This window comes from Rousettus aegyptiacus, unplaced genomic scaffold (genome assembly GCF_014176215.1).
Source record: "Rousettus aegyptiacus isolate mRouAeg1 unplaced genomic scaffold, mRouAeg1.p scaffold_m13_p_9, whole genome shotgun sequence".
NCBI classification, from domain to species: Eukaryota; Metazoa; Chordata; class Mammalia; order Chiroptera; family Pteropodidae; genus Rousettus; species Rousettus aegyptiacus.
In genome coordinates this window covers 4,960,004-4,977,019 of record NW_023416312.1, presented here as the reverse complement: position 1 = coordinate 4,977,019, position 17,016 = coordinate 4,960,004, and the positions used below count along the sequence as shown (strand labels likewise).

At 43.3% G+C, this 17,016-nt stretch overlaps 2 protein-coding genes across 10 annotated transcripts in view; one reads left to right on the top strand and one right to left on the bottom strand.

Moving 5' to 3' along the window:
• The window catches only part of CTPS2 (CTP synthase 2), an 87,224-nt gene that overhangs the window by 35,590 nt on the left and 34,618 nt on the right, over nt 1-17,016 (top strand). The window lies entirely within an intron of this gene.
• Nucleotides 4,033-7,752, bottom strand: S100G (S100 calcium binding protein G). The gene is made up of 3 exons (XM_016118722.2): nt 7,627-7,752; nt 6,975-7,118; nt 4,033-4,300 (listed from the first exon to the last, which is right to left on the bottom strand). The coding sequence occupies exons 1-3, from the start codon at nt 7,750-7,752 to the stop codon at nt 4,196-4,198; spliced, it is 375 nt and encodes a 124-aa protein (XP_015974208.1). The 3' UTR covers nt 4,033-4,195.

The following is a 17,016-nucleotide window of genomic DNA, read 5'->3' as shown; positions in this document are numbered from 1 at the left end:
AACATTTTTCTGCCTTTAGTTAAAGCTCCGTTTGAAATATTTTCTTCTTCCATGTTATTTTTCAATAATTTCACATGGAAAGCCAATTAAGAGGTGTTTAAAAAAACCCAGATAGCTAACTTTTTAGACAGCATTTATTAATTTGGAGACTGCTTTGCATTTAGAACATTGTAATGAACATCTCCCAACTAACAGAACGACCTTACAGAAGTCATTTGGAGCTTAGTCGGGCTAAAGAACATTTTTCCCATAAAAGCAGCTGTCAAGGACAGCATACGACGGGTAAAATAGCCTTTTATGGACTAGTCTGGGAGCCTAATAGTCATTTAATCCTGTCTCGGTGAGGATGATAGGTTCAGAATCTGTATCAGGCTGTTGGCCATAGTAACTGCTTTCTGTCTGGAGAAAGAAAGATTCTTCCAGGCATGATAGCCACCTCCTAATAGATAGTGCATCTTTTCAACCTGTCCCTCCCCGCTGCCAGGTCTACTTTTGGAAAAGAGACAGCACAGCCAGAAGTAAGGCCCCATTAGTGAACCATAAGAGGAGTCCATAATTTTAACAATGAATGACTAAATGAGTACTTCAAAGCTAATGCATTTTAAAGCTTTTATACCTTGAGCTCAATGAGAAATGCCTTAAGAATAGGTATTTCAACCACTTTAAAGATGTTTTTGTTTTGCACAAGAAATAACTGGATGCTAACGGAAAGAAATTATTAAAAAGAAAACAGTCACTGTGTGTTTGGAGCTTGTCCACTTAAGCGCAGTCCTAAACAGTGTATTACAGATGAACTGCTGTCACAACCCCGCTTGCAGTTTAGTTGGTGATACGAAACGTAGACCAGTGAAACATGGAACCAAGTATATGGGCAGTACGTGACTATGCCGTCATTAATGCTCCCAGCGCTGTCATCTGGTCTGTAACTGCGCCATCCAATATGGTAGCTGCTGGCCACATGGGGCTATGGAGCACTTGAAATGTACTTAGTGTGGCCAAGGAACTGAATTTTAAATTTTATTTTATTTTCATTAATTTAAATGTCAGTAGCCACCTGATCTAGTGGTCAGGGGTATCACACAGAACAGGTAGACCTTAGATAAGAATTCCCTTGGGAAAAAGTTCTGTGGCTTAGAATAAGAAGGGAAGATCGTCAAAGGCTTGGAGACGATAGAAAGGAGGGGCGGCGTGTGCTAGGCTGGAATGTCCAAGATTTGGTCATAAAATGCAGAGTAGCTTGGCCCTGCAGGGAAGCGAAGGGAAATAAAGGAGGTTAGTGTGGATTTTGGAGGTCCTGGAGTGTCAGCATCAAAGTTAATCCTGAAGACGATAGGGAACCAGTAAGATAACACCTGCTAACTGTGACATGTTATGCTAATACACTTGTTACTGAAGCCTTTCCAATAGAATGGGTACTTTAGGGAGATTCAGCTGCCACGGGAGATGGAGGGCTGAGAGAGGAGGAAAGAGTCCAGGCAAGGTGTGTGGTCGAGCATTACGGCAGCCTTAGTGTGTGATCTAAGGACCTGGGTGGCAGATCATCTTTGTGGAATGAATCAACAAGATTTAGTGACTGGATAGTTAAGAATTATTCATTCAGGAAATAGCTCTTGAGCCTCTGCCATGTGCCAGGCCCGGATCTAGACTTGAGGATGCCTTGGTGAAAAAAAATAAAAACAGATAAAAATGCTAGTCCTGGTGGAGCCTACAGTCTAGTGACGATTGCAGTTTCGTGGCTGACAGAATGCTGGTACTGCTGATTCATGAGGAAATTCACGCGAATCCCGTTGGATGTGGGAGAGGAGATCAGTGTTGGAAGCCAGGCTAAGGACAGTGAAATAGACACGCACACAATGTGTTTCCCGTGTGTCACCATTGTTCCTTTGAGGCCTTCCCAGCTTACCCAGTTTGCCCTGGAGGCCTCCTGCCTAGCCCTGGCCTCCACTCTGCGACCGCCTCCCCTCCTCCCCACTGCAGACTCTTTCTTGGTGCCGCCTCATCTTCCTAAAGCACGTTAATGTCACTTGTGACTCACGCCTTCCTACCTTCCTGCTCCCTTTCTGGCCTTCGTTTAACATGGCAACCAGGGACTTTCACGGTCTGAAGCCAGTGTGCCCTCTTTATTCCTCATAGCTGGCTTTACACCGAAGATACGGTGCATATGCTCCATATCTGGGACGTGATGTGTTTACTGGGAGTGGTATTTTCCCTCCTTTTGAATGCCCTTTGCTACCCCCTCCCTGCAGGTTCCCCTCAAGGCTCTTCCTACAAATCCCACTTGAATACTACTTCCTCAATTACGCTTTTCTCTGGCCTGATCCCAGACTTGCTGACTTAGGGTCTCAGAGGCCTGGAAAGGGGTATCTCTTAAGGCATCTTGTGTAATGCTTTGCCCATAGTAGGTACTTTGTATATGTTGGAGTCGAAAGAGATACTGTTTATTTGCTCTGCAAGTGGCTCATTGAGATTAGAACATAGGCTAAAATGGGAAGCCAGAAGGACCTGGAAGTTAGAACTCAACAAATCATATGCAACAAAAAACAAAACTCCACACCGTAGACTAGTGTTGGTTATTAATAAAGATGTGAAAATCGTAAGTAAAATATTAGAGTGTGTAATTTAAAAGCATTAAAGATTAATTGGTCATGACTGGATAGTGTGTCTCAGGAATTAAATCGATTAACACCCATCGTATTGATCAAACAAAAGAGAACCCTCATATCACCAGAGATGCTCAATCGGCATTCTACAGTATCTACACCCTGGTGCTCACAAACTCCTAACAAACTAGGAAGAGAAGAGTACTTCTTATACATAAGAAAGAATGTCTTTTATAAACCAATATCCAACAGTAAACTCATTGGGGAAATAGTAGGAGATTCCTATTAAAACAAGAAACAAATAACAGATGTGCACTAATGTGACTGCTGAAGTTAAAATGAGACTGACGAGTGCCGTCTAGGGAGTGAAGCTGGCATTCTCTCGCCTGTTCGTAGAAATATGAATCAGTACAACCTTTCGGAAAATCAATTAGGTGGTCTGTTTTGCAAACCATAAAAATATTCATACCCTCTGACTCAGACATTTACTTCCCAGAAATTCTCCTAAGGAAATCCGATGTATTGACAGAGATATGAACAGGTACTCATTATGACATTATTTAGAAGAATCAGAAATGGCAATAATCTGAATGCCTCACAATGGGGAAATAGTTAAGACTATTATGGGGTATCCATACAGTGAAATATAATTAGTCATTAGAAATGTTTAAGGCTTTTGATGCCATGAGAATGCGCTTGTGTTGAATTAGAGTGATCTAAATTTTATTTAAACATTCCCTCACTGTGTATAAAAATTTCCTTTGTTTCTTGATGGAAGGGTTAGAACTCAGTTTTCTTTTTCTTTTGGTTAAATTCCCTTCCCATGTGTCCTCTGCCCTTCCCCGCCCCCAACTTCCACCCTGCCCTTGCCCCCAGCTGGACTCAGCAAGGGGAACTTGAGGGCGAGCTGTTTGTTTCTCAGATGCCCAGAGTCCCAGCAGCACAGGGGGGCCAGAGCTGAGAGGCCCCTATGTCTTCCTGTCCCTTTTATTTTGCACATCACATACTAGAACCAAGGCCACCCCCTTGGCGATGGAGCAGAACTGTATCTTGGTCCTATATTCCTTCTATTTCCCAAGAGGGTCATTGATTCAAAAAGCACAGCAAGTGCTGGGGGATGACTTTCTAGACAAGTGTCTGTGTTTTGAAGTCTGTTTCTCACTAGCTGTTGACTAGAGTTGAAATTGGCCGAGATGCGAGCACACAGTGGTCAGGGAGGGAGAACAGGGATGGGGTTATTCTGGCGGAAAAGTGGAGCGAGGGACTTGGTTTGGCACGTTTGAATTCTTTCCAGGTCTCTGACGCCATTTTTGTCCAGATCATGGAACTATTCTGGACCTTTTTTTTTTTTTATTCGCTAAAATTAGATGCATCAGACTAAGGTTACTTTCAAGCCTATTAACCTATGGGGGTCAGTAATTGACAAGGTGAGGCGCGTCTTAAGAGTTTCTTTATTAGCAATGATTAGATATCACTGTGAGATCATTATAATTGAAAAGATTTAAAAGGAGACATTGAGGACCCAGTGTAGAATAGGGCTGCATCTCAGGTGCTCTCCTCTTGGTGATCAGAATGGCATCATTTTGTTTTTTCTTTCACTGGGATATCTTTTTCAGTACCACCTGGAATTCTTCGAAACTAACTTCTCCGTCTCCATTCTTGTCCAGTTCTTTAAAGAGGTCCTCTATGGCGCTTGGACCCTGGTGTTAGACAAAAAGGGTAGGATGGGGAGAGGAGAGAAAACGAATCAGTTAAGCACTGCTACACGTAGAAGCACTGTGTCCGTTCCAGAGGGCAACTGAATTGTCGATTACATGCTATTGATAGTTAGAAGTAGAAAAACCAATTTCAGCTATAGTATTGCTCCATGTCACAGAACAAGCTTACCCATTTTACTTTCTAGATCACACATTTATTATTTTAACACTGATCATGTGTATTTTAATATGTATAATTAGTTTTTTAATGTAATCTTAATGTATTTTCCTTTATGCCTGTAAAAACGTTCTTTGGAGAGGGAGTCCAAGGGCTTCACTGGACGGCCCATGGCCCAAGGTGTCCTGGGAGCTGGTTTTGTGTCCAACTCCACGTCTGGGCCGGCATATAACCCAGGCAACACACATAGCTTGCCGCTGGCCGGCACTGTGCCACGGGCTCTCTGTAGCTTGTGCAGTCCTCCCAACCACCCTGTGGGGGAGATCCACTTTACAGATGAGGAAACTGAGGGTCCGAGATGGCATCTGGCTTACTCACAGCTAGTATGTACAGGGCTTGAGGTTCAAGCATTGACTCTAGAGCCCAACCCCTTAACTAGCAACCGCCTAGCTTTTCCCAAACTGTGCGCTGCAGCCCACCACTGTGCTGTCCAGGCTGACGTTGGATCAGTGGTTCTCATACTTTGGTATCTTAGTAAATACAGATCGACGGTCCCACCCCCAGAGTTTCTGCTTCACCTGGCCTGGAGCGGAGCCTGAGAATCTGTATTCTGTTCCCAGGCGATGTTGATGTTGCTGGTCCAGGCCCAGTCATGCTCGAGAACCCTTGCTTGAGATGTTCCACGAGCTTATGTGCAGCTTGGCTCCCCTTGACTACTGATACTTCTGGAGCGTCTTAAGCAGACTTAATATTAAATCTTAAATCCAGTACAGAAACTCAAATCTTAAAGCTATCATAGCTCAGGCTTTCAGGTAGGAGTCTCTCTGTGGCAAAATGGTACCTAGGAAACCTCTTGAAAAAACAGTTTGGCTAACACGCCTATGTGAAAACATTTTTTTAATTGGAAAAAAACGTAGTATTTACCAGCTTAACTATTTTTAAGTATACAGTTTAGTAGTGTTAACTAGTTCTCACTATTATGTAACAAATCTCTATAGCAACATATGTTTTAACCCTTATGATTCCTACAAAGACACTTGGCACTTTGCTATCATCACAAGACCAAACTGTAAGTTAATTATTCACCGCCTAACTTGGTAATAAGTTAGTTATTACCAAATGCTGTTTTCCTGAAGCATTTACTACATTCTAAACCATACAAGGTGATGATGTAAACAGAATAATCCTTAGGGAAATATAATCAGGTACGTGATTTGGTAAATAGATGTTTCAGAACTTACCATTGGTCTTCCTATCTCTGTCCAAATTACAGAAGTCATATGTGGTTTTTATGGGAAATACATAAAATATAGGAAAATTTAGAGAACCTCACCAGTCCTAACTTTTAAAACAACTTGTTTGATTGCCTAGACTCTCCTGGCAGATTATTATTTTTCTTTCTTTTATTATTACATCCCTTTTATCATTCTTTTCTATTACTATTTTAATTAAGGTTTCTTTTTCTGCTACTGCCTTGAACTGTTTTTTAAAGTTATTTTCTATTTTAACCTTAAGAAAATAAGATATCAGTCACTGATTTTAGCTGCTTTTCTTGTTAGTACTAAGAACAGAAACCTTCTCAACAACTTAAACCAGAAACCTCCTTAATATCAGAAGGGACATTTCTCTTTAAAATCTGAGAAGCAAATGCTTTCTTCCGCAATTATAGCTAAAATGTGACTAAGTTGAATATAACAATTAGGGTCCTTCCATTTTGAAGATCCTGTTTAGTTGCAAAGGAAAGAAAGTGTATTGGAGCACAGAGAATCCCCTTTTCCTAGTCCGTACTGCCTCTGGGTGCATTTTGATTCTGACAACTCTGTGTTGGTTCTTTACGGCTAAAAAAAATTTATCGTTTCCTGAAAGTTGTTGAGAAATGCATGGTTGCCTCAGTAACATGAATTTATTGCTCAACATAAATTAACAGAAAATTAAATGCGTTCGAAATATAAATTCGTTTCAACAGAGGGCAATTTGTCAGCAGGAAGCCAGTTTTCTCAACAGAGTGCCAGGTAAGCGTTGATCTTGTCGAAAGAGCCTACCAATAAGAATGAAGCACGTCCAAGGCCAACTAATATTACTTTTGCAGCCTCTTTGTTTTCCTAAAGCCTGACACCACGCCAAATCCAGGCTGAAACCCTTAGTGTGTTTGCGCGGTGGTGACCTGTGGTGTTCCAGGGCTGGCTTCGTAAAAGTGCCCTCACTGCTTCCGTTTACTGTGGCTGTTCATCAGAGTCCTGTGCTAAGGCCGTGGGGGGTAGGAGGCTTGGCCTCTGCTTTCTAGGATCTTGCCATCTGAAATGTGGCCTGCCGCCAGGGGCAGAAACCACATGTTCAAGCCCTCCCTCAAGTGATACCAGTACCTCGGCTGCTGTGAGATCTGTCCCAGATGGAGCGCTGACCGGTATCATGGACCTCAGCCTCTTCCCGTGACCTTTCCTCTCCCCTCCCCTCCCTTCCCAGCGTCAGAGCCAGGTCGGCTCCGCAGTTGTCACTCACTTTCAGTAAACTGGGGAATTCATTCTGAACCAGTAGCATCAGCTCCTCCTTTGACAGCTGGTTTGGATCGCCTTCTCTGGCTGCGTATTTTTCAAAAATGCTCTTTAGTTCTTTAGGAGACATTTTGTCACTCATTTTGGTGTCCTGTAAATCGGGAAAGAAATGAGCTTGCCAGAAAGCTGAAGTAGGGTTTCATATGACGACCGCCAGCGGGAGTTCGGTGTCATTGGGCTGTTTCCTTGGCATAGGTGGGGACAATAAAGAAAAGGCAGGGCAAGGGGGGAAGAAGGAAATGTGGAAGAGAAGAGGAGTGAGAAATGTGGGAACAGCACCAGTGACTGCCAGTGTGTTGTTTTAAAAATAATCACCTTAGACAGTAAGTTAAATGTCTGTTCTTAGAGTACATCTGTTAGGATACAGTCCCTGGAGCCAAACATTTAAATTAGGAATAATGACGTTCTCCACTTTGTATGTACCTGGTTTGTATTCTGTAGGCTGCGGTCTCACGGAACCTGACCACAGCTTCCAGCCTCTAAATTACTGGGAATACCTGTAGATGTCACAAACCCGTCTTCTCTCCAGGCCATTACCTTTCACACCATTCTGAAAAGGAAGCAGAGGGAGCTTCAGGTAGTAGTAAAAGCACACTTACCTGGTTGCTGAACGGCGAGACAGCTGGAAGAATCAGACAGGAGTGTGGAGGGCTGAGCAGGATCCTACGGCTTTTATAGTCGGTACGGACAGACGCACCACCCTGATGTTGAAATTTCCCTTTCATTTGCCATTTAAAGGTAATTATTAATGGTTTGTGAAATCTAACCTTAAGACTGCATGAACCTCGTAATTAAGGGTGTCGTAAAACTGGCCAACCAGTACAGACCTGTTGAAGCACCTGACCAGTGGAATGGGCACCTTAATCACTGTGGAGTTCAAGAGAAGTTCTCCAGGTGGGATAATCTTTTCTACCAGGCCATTAGCCGCTAAAACGCAGTAGCCTGTCTACAGGGGAAGGCTTCAGCCTGGTGAGAAAACGTAGAGACATGACTAAAACATATTTCTATCCACAAGACGGGGGAAGCTGTGTGAAATGCAGTTGCCAAACCTCAGATGGTCTGTGAGGCAATTTAAAATGTCCAGGGACCATGCAGACAGGCTTCCCTGAGTTGTACTTTGGACAGATAATACAAAGCAGGTAGGCACTTTTTGCAGCCTTATTAATATTTCCCCACCAATATTGATTCATAAATGCTATCGTTTTATCAGTGGACCAAATAATGTATATACAGTCGTTAAGAATGGGACCTTCACAGTCTCCAGTAGGACTGGATTGTTATTCGGTTCAAACCAGAGCTTTCTTTTTTATCAAACCAGCAATTGTTAGATTTCCTATCTTGTTTTTCTGATTCTGAAGCCAGTTGTTGGGCTTCTCTGGCTTCTAGAGATTATCAGCTGGAGAGATATCCCTTTAGACTAATGTGGAGGTTTGAGTGCCGCCGCTTGCTTTAAGGGCAGCGTTCCTTGCAGTACTGTCAGGTGATTTTCCTTAGCTTCTAGGGGCTCAAGTTTAGGATGCTCTGGGATCTTACTGTTAGTTAACGCAGCAGGTGAAAGTATAGCACCCAATAATTTCCGAACATTTTATATTTTATTTCCACTGGAAGTAAGGAAGCTACATTGTTTCCAGAACACTCCAAAGTCTTCAGCTACTTGAAAAACATATCACTGTGTAAACGCTGGCGGTTTTGCCCTTGGCTAAAATACAAGCCTGAGTGAAAGTGTATAATTCAGCCTGCCGTGTTAAAGCAGTCAAAGGTAAAAATGCCTCAAGGACTTCAGAAGGGGTTATAATTGTGTGACCAGTGTAGTACTTTCCATTTTCATTTTTAAAATCTATGAACCATGGAAATCATCTTTACCCAGTGGAGCCACCTGCAGATCATGATAAGGGGTCAGGAGGTGATCCGTCAGTGCCAAGCAGTCATGATGGGACTTTGTGGGTCTCAGAAGGGACAAGAGTAACTGGATAAAGGTTATCACTATGAGAAAGAGTCATGCGAGGAGCAGTTCACAAGAAAAAGTCATAGGAAGTAAGGCAACTGACTGAAAGGCGCTAGGTGTGGTGAGAATTCAGGAGAGCTTCTAGTGCATGGGGTACGATGGTTAGAGGGGATCCCACACCAATTTCCTCTGTGGCCTTAACCAAGAGGGCAGTGGCTCTAAGCAAGGAGGGTATCCCCGAGTCACCAGGTTCAGTTGGTTTAGGGTGAGCACCCCAAAAGCATTCCCTTTTCATATACAAAAAGGAAAAAGGAGATCTGTCCTTCGGGTTATCCAAGGGCAGGTGAGTTCCTTAAACTCTCCTTTAAGATTTTAAAGACCATCTCGTCCCATTCTTCCCATGGAATTGGGTCAGGACTGTCATTCTTTAGTACAACATAAGGAGGTTTTGTCATAAGACAGAGATTCATTACTGATTGGAAGAAAAGGTTCTCCAAGCTGATTAAGAGGGAGAGTTGGAAAAAAGCCCCATTATCCCTCGGAGCCCCACGACCGGGGTGAGGAGGACCTTGGGAAGGCTGGTTAGAAGGCCGATTATGAGGCTGACAACACCTGAAGCCCTAAACTTGTGACGTTCCCTTTTCCAATGTCCCGGCTCTTTGGAAAAGTGGCAGAAACTTGGAGTCTTTTGGTTTCATCTTGGGGCTTTTATTTGCCAGTGCTGAAAATTAAAAGTCTTGGCAGTCTTACTTCAAGGTGGCTCATCTAGAGTACGGGCGAGCCGATTGATCACATTAACCACATCTAGGCTGGACGTGGTCTCCCACTCCATCCTGGTGCTCTTAACTAGGAGGGAAAGGTCTCTGTTTAACCCATTAACAAACAAAGAATTAAAAGTCATCCAAGTGGCATCAACATTCTGAAGGAAGATCAGAATTTTAACTTAAAAATGACCTGAAGTCTGTTACAACCATCATGAACAGACTCCGTCAGACTTTTGTGAGCAGATCTGCATTTTGCTCCAACCAACAGGCTTTGGGAAAGTCCTTAGGAATTAATCGCTCAGGATAGTTCTCTAGCAGGTTCTTTAGTTTCTTCTCCCAGAATTAGAGGATTGTTTTTTTAAATCCCTTTCAGGATGTTCCCAGTGGCAATTCTCATCCAATATCGAGCCTGGCCTTCACCAACCAATGCAGGAAGTAGCTGATATAAATTAGAAAACCCAGACTGGTAGGTCTGAATCACGACATCAAATTCCTCAGCAAATTTGTGAGGATCCTCAATTACCTTAGGGAATTCCTAGCTCAGCTTTAGTCCAGGGAATGTATGAAACTTGAGATCTGTTAGGGTCCCCAGAGGGCTTAACTTTAAATTGAAAGGTACTGATAAGTGCAGGGGAGGAAGGAATGAGAGAGAATTCCAGGGAAGATGACACCAGAGGCGAATGGGGTAATGGGGTAAGGAAGTCGGTAGTGGAAGGCAAGATGGAATCAGAGGCGGATCTTGAAACAAAGGAATTGGAGAAAAAGAGCTTGAGGATGCTGGAGAAAGCTGAGGCAAAGTACTCCTAGAATAGGGTGGACCTGGAGATGGAGCCTGAGACAATGGAGTAGAGGGGAAGGACACGTGGGAAACCGTTTTTTCTCTCTTTAAAAGTTCAGTAACCTCTGTTAATTCTAAAACTTTATGTTGCATAGAGGCAACTTCAGAATCTTGGTCCCATTTGGAAGCCTCAGAATTGCATTCAAAATGGGCATTCCGTTCAGCTTCACTGATTTTATTGTCCGATTTGGTTTTAAGAAAATGAATTTGAGAACCTCAAAAGTTCCCCACTGTGGCCACTGATTTTATTAATTACTTTTGGTCACATCTGTCTGTTTAGTTAAATATGTATGTGAAAAGTGCCAGAGTCCCTGGAGGACAGGTGGCCTTAACATACTAAATAACTAAGATCCCATTTTTCAGAGACTTCTCTAGAGTAAGGGGCCCAAAGCAACCTCAAACATTTCAAGCAGTCTGCAAGACTGAAAGCTGCCAGCCTCATTCGAGAACAGTCTGATCACAGAAGGATCAGGCCGAAGGCTTAAAAAGCCAGTTCTAGGAAATGACCATCTCTGAGAGCCTGGTTACATGTATGTAGACAGAGAGGCGCTTTTTCAATGAGACGGTCTGGTTTATTACTCAACCAAAAGCTGACTAATTTCAGTAAAAATAACCCCTGTTCCACAATGAATTGGACAGAAGCCAGCTTATCTCAAAGGATAGCCTGATCCTGAAGAAATCAGGCTGCCATGCCAAATCGGGTACTCACAGATGCACAATAACAAACATACAAGCAAGACCTTTACACACACACACACACACACACACACACACACCCACCCCCCCCCCCCCCTAAACAGTTCCTGAATAAAGCCCAGAAAGCAAAAGGCAGAAGCTAGATTCCATTCGGCAAAGCAAGACTACCAAGCAGCATGGTCATTTTTCAACTTTTTTTTATTATTTGTTGTTTCCACATCTGCTTTTATTTCTTATTACTCTCTTTCTTACCAAATAGATTTTGTTGATCATTCTAAAAACTTGTGAAGACACTCGACTTACTTTAATTCAATTGAGAATACTTCAGACTTGAAACTGCCAGGATTTAAAATTGGAGACTAAATTTATTTCTTTTGGAAAGAGTTTCATGAAAGAACTGGGACATTTCCAGGGGACATTGATCTAATACCAATTATAACTCACAAGAAGGGGTTCCAGATCAACTTTAAAAGCACTTACAGCTTTTAAATACTTGTACACTTCCACACTTGTATAATTTTCTCTGACCCTTTATTATATTATATACAAATTAAGGATTGAACTATTGGACTATATTTCTCTCTGATGCTTTTTAGTTCTAAAATTCTAGGGACTTATTTACCTTGGAGAACAAATGTGAAATCTTATAGAGTTTTTTAAAAGCTTTCTGCTGACCTTGAGCATTTCTCATTCCATGCACCTTTGCTGTTTGGTATATGTTATTCTCGATTTTTTTACAGATTATTTGATTTTGGTATGCGCCAGTATTGACTACGTATTAACTCCCCTCTTGCAGTAAAGATAGGCATTTTGGTTTTAGTTGTAAGATTATACACAAAAATATTCTGATTTTGGCAATATATTTTAATCGAGATTTTAAAGAATTTTCAGTGTTTTTATAATTACTCTCTGTTTCATCTGGCAGGAAGTAGGCTTTTGTTGAGCAATCATAAGAAGAAATAGCCTTTTCCTCCAACACGTTTTAAAACAATTTTTAACTCTATATGAAGTTGCAAAAATAGGCAATAAACACCAATCCACTTTTTGCCCAGATTTGCTAATTGCTAACATTTCCACATTTGCTTTCTCTTTCCGTGGATGGGCTTTCCCCGCCCCCCAACCATTTGAGTATTAGTTACAGACATCTAGAAACTTCTCTCAACTAAAATGCCTCAGCATCTTCTACAGACAAGGATGTTCTCCTATGCAACCACAATGCCATTATCTCAGCCCACATTCCAATCCCTCAGTTGTAGAAATAGCATCTTATATCATCTATTCTCTCAAATTACCACTTGTGAGCTAAAATCATCACGCGGTTATATCTCTATAGTGAAGGAATAATTTTAATAACTATATATGGTCTTAATAACTACACGACATGTAATTAGTATTTTAATAATTATATATTATGTGACAGATAACATGTTACATACAAAACACATTTATGTTGTATGTATTGTATAATGACACATGTGTGTATAACATTAAACATACTGCTTTTTGTCAGAATTTACGCTTGTAGTAAACACTAACAGAACTTGAAAAACAACCCTTAGGTCTTCTTAAAGTTTAACTTACTCCGTTTCACCAGCCACATCTCTTGTCTCTTATTTTTTTCTTTTTTCGTGGACTCAAGTGTGAGGGTGAACCTGCAATGGGAAACCTGAAATCCACTCGTAGATATTCACATGAAACATTAACTAAAAATATATGGAGACAGTGATAAATACAGGGTGTGTTCAAAGAGTGCATTTTGAAACCAGAGAAGGGGAAAAAAAAAAAATGACAGGCATGAGATTGGTAATGGAAAAATAAGGGAGGCAAAGGTTATTTATCAACTCTGTTCAATTGCTCGATCTTTGGACAGACTTCACTTTTTCCCAAGCCCAGAGTAACTAATATTAAAAGGTCCAGGTACTGCAGGCCCCCACAGCCATGATATTGAACTCGAAGTCCACAGCAGGCAGTGCCTGGAGAAGCATCTTTGGGAAGAGGGTAGAGTCAGTATCAGGCCCCACAAAAGAAATGGCGTGATGTGCTGTCTGTGGGCTCCCGTTGTCTTTGATCCTGAGGTTTAGAAGAGACCCTGACTAGAATGCAGCTGCCCCTGAAAGGAGCCCCTCCCCCTTGCCTGCCCTCCCTGCGCCCTGTGACAGAGCTCACTTTCTTTGTCACATCCAGCCCTTGCCTGGGCTGCGAGGCTCACCATCTTGGGGACCTTCCTGTGCGGTCCCGTGGGGTTGGGTTCCCAGAGGCCTTCTCAGTGGCCAGGCTTACTGAGGGCTGATTTTTACCGTGGGCCGGGTGCTGCCCCCGACACCCAACCCATTACCCTGATAAATCCTCAGCATCCCTGTGAGCTGGGGTCTGCTGTCACCTGCAGTGTACAGACACTGCTGTCACATCCAGTCTACAGACACATTCGAGGACCTGTTCATCTTACCATCACTAGAGAATAGAGCTGAGACTGCAGTCCAGGCCCAGCCTGTACCCTCAGCCACCTTCCCAGGACGGGGCTTCTGTGAGGAGAGCTGGCCAGTGTCAGAGCTAGGGCTTAGACGGGAGTGTTATGGTCACGCCCGATGGTATAAGAACGTTCTTTCCCTGATGGAAACAACATAGGCCCTTCTTTTACTAGTAGATAAAACCAGTTTAAAAGACTGGAAAATGTAGACATATTTCCAGGACTGCTCAGCGCGTTCAGCATCATAGACTCCATCACGCTGCTCTGCGATGCCGCAGCTCGAGGGGCCAGAAAGGGAAACAAAGCCCTGTACCTGGTGGGAGGCGGGTTTGGGCACTGCGACGCCTCTGTCCCTCCTGCCTGCCCACACCTTGGGACAATCCACGGTGTCTCAGAGACCCCTCCACTGCTCTTAGGACCACGGGCCAGTCAGTTCCTCAGTTTCCTCTCTTAGTTTTTGATAAGAATCCAGGGAGATTTCGTTATGGAGCCTTTGGTCAGAACTTGAGACTGTGCTGAACTCTGGTGGAGACGAAGAAGACGAGGCCACGCTAGTTTGTGAGAGGAGGCGCTAGCACAGGTGGCTGGAGCCGGTTAAACTTTCGTGTGCAGTAAAGGAGAGTATTCGTTTCCTATCGCTGCCGTAACAAGTTACCACGACTTTAGTAGCTTAAAACGACACGAATTTATTATAGTCCTGGAGCTCAGAAATATGAAGCGGGTCAGCGGGGCAGCTTTCCTTCTGCAGGCTCTGGGGATGAGGCTGTGTCTTTGCCTTTTCCAGCTTCTAGAGGCTTCCTGCTCCTGGCCCCTTCCTCCATCTTCAAAGCCAGCAATGTGGCCTCTTCTAGTCTCAGTGTCTGTCTGTCTCTCTGTCTCTCTGTCTCTCCCTCTCCCCCTCTCTCTCTGTCTCTCTCTCCCTCTCCCTCTGTCTCTCTCTCCCTCTCCCTCTCTCTCTGTCTCTCTCTCCCTCTCCCTCTCTCCCTCCCTCCCTCCCCCCCTCTCTGTCTTCTACTTCATTGGCACATCTCCATCTCTTACTCTGACCCTCCTACCTCCCTCTTATAAAGACCTAGTGGTGACATCAGAACCCCCCAGATGACCCAGGATAATCTTCCCATCTCAAGAACCTTAATTTAATCATATCTGCCAACTCCCTTTTGCCATATAAAGTGACATATTCACAGGCCCTGGGGACTAGGACATCTTTAGGGGAACATTATTCAACTTACCATAAGGACTAATTGAAAATGAGTCAGCAGTCTATAGGTTATTTATTTGGTAGTTTGAGCATAACAGTGGTATTAACTACGGGGTGATTACGGGGAGAATTGGAGGGTGCCCGTAACGCACGAGCCCTCCCAGAGTCGTAGGAAAGCAGCTGTTGAGAAAGTAGCAAAGAGGCGATTATATGTGTAGTGCGGTTGTGGGGAGGGGACCAGAGGGGCCATCAGCAATGGACCAGTGTGGCTGAGAGAGAAACCTCAGCTTAGAGTATTGAGGGCATAACTAGATGGTTCCTGAATGGGGCAGAAGCTGAGTGCCACGTGGAAGAATTCAGATTTGATGCACAGTGATGAGAGGCCGCTGAAGCTAGCTAGCATTGTGACACAGTATCACGTAACATAATATCGACTGAAAATTGTTTCATACTTTATGCCCAACTTGATTATAACTCATAGAGAATCAACATCAGAAGCAGGCTTGAAAAAAATGAATAGAAAACCTAATGAACAGGAAGACAGGAACAGGTTGGAGAAATCCTTGTAAGGAGTACTTGAGGAACATGCTAGAAAGTCTGAAAGAATCACTGTGTATGTTGCCTAAGAGACTGGAAATGGTCTTCTGGGGGACAGGATCCTGTGGCGTCTCCACCACACGAAATGTCCAAAGCCCAGGTGCGTGAGGGAAGCCAGCCTGACCTGGGTTCTGTGAGGTCGGTCAGAACCCAGGCCCTGTAGTCCTTAATGTACTGCTGTTCAGGAGTTTCATCTTTCATAGGAGAACCTCGCTTTCCTGGACTTTGTTCTTTAAGGTAGCCAGGACATGGGAAGTCTTGAACCCCTTACACCTTGTTACGAGCTGTGGAAACTCACTAAAGGTTCATTAGTGCACATTTATCCCTTTGGGGTACATTTCGATCTCCTAAAGCTTTATGGCCACCAATATTCCTTACTTATTGATCTTTTTTAATTTTCGTTATGGTCTATGGCTCGATCCCAGGAAAGGACAGATCTGTGGTGGAGATCAGATCACAGCTAGTCTTCAGGTCAAACCTAAGGCAGTCCTTTCGCAATGGCAGAGGCATTTTCTTCTTAGATGCAAGATCTAGGGAATTTAGGGACTGTTGAGATTAAAGCTAACACATATTTGAGGTTCTTTTCTTTAACCACCCAGTAATGCCAAAAGGTATGTTGGGAAACTGTGATATTCTCTTATTTCTCTGGCGTTTTGTGGACAGAATTCCAGGATCAGAGATATTTTCTCTAATTTTGTTGCTTAGTCAAATTGCTTATAACCCATGAGGCAGGCAGTGATATTGTCATCCTTAGAGCTTGCAGGATTGTCTGCTAACAGCAAGGCAGCTGGTTGGCCTAAGCTTGGCCAGAAATACACTGTGTTCTCTACCTTCTCGAACCTTCCCCTTCCCGTGTGTTTGAATTTCACCAGCTTGTGCATGGCCTGGATGTTCTTCGATTGTGTGACAGGCATCCCCAGATGCCGCCTTCAGAGCCAGGCCAGAGAGACTAGCAACTCTCCTGTGGGTTCTCGCTCTGTTTTGTCCTTTCTCTGATGTTCGGGGCGTCATTCGAAGTCAGACAGTTACTTCCACCTCTCCCCCCATCCTTACTCCAACATTTCTTTGCCTTGTCCACTGGTGTCTATGCTAGCACGTTTTACTTGGAGGATCAGCTTGACTATCACACCTTGGGATTTCTTTCTGCGCTATCATTTCAGGAGAACGTTGTATTTATTGCTTCTGAAAAGAGCAGGGATAATGTGAACTAATAAATAACCTACTGGGAGGCCTAAATAATACATTTCACTATTCAGGCCTTGAAATTTGTATTTTCATTAAAATAATACTATGTGCAAAGTTTAAAAAGCCAACAGTTCCAAAAGGCCTTTCATGAAAAAAATGTAGTGATGCTCACTTCCTCTGTACCACCCTTGACTTTTCCAGCTGCTTCTCCTGATATTTACCTTCATGTTTCTAAATATTTTCATATCGCTCCATGAGGAATTTCCAGACTTCCCCCTGTGTTGGAGGAGAATTGA

Bases quoted from the DNA above. Each gene is read 5' to 3' on its own strand.
- S100G (XM_016118722.2), bottom strand. From the start codon at position 7,752: ATGAAAGGGAAATTTCAACATCAGGGTGGTGCGTCTGTCCGTACCGAC. The intron at 7,119-7,626 runs GTAAGTGTGCTT...CCCGATTTACAG, and splicing joins TCTCGCCGTTCAGCAACCAG to GACACCAAAATGAGTGACAA. The intron at 4,301-6,974 runs GTGAGTGACAAC...GTCTAACACCAG, and splicing joins AATTCCCCAGTTTACTGAAA to GGTCCAAGCGCCATAGAGGA.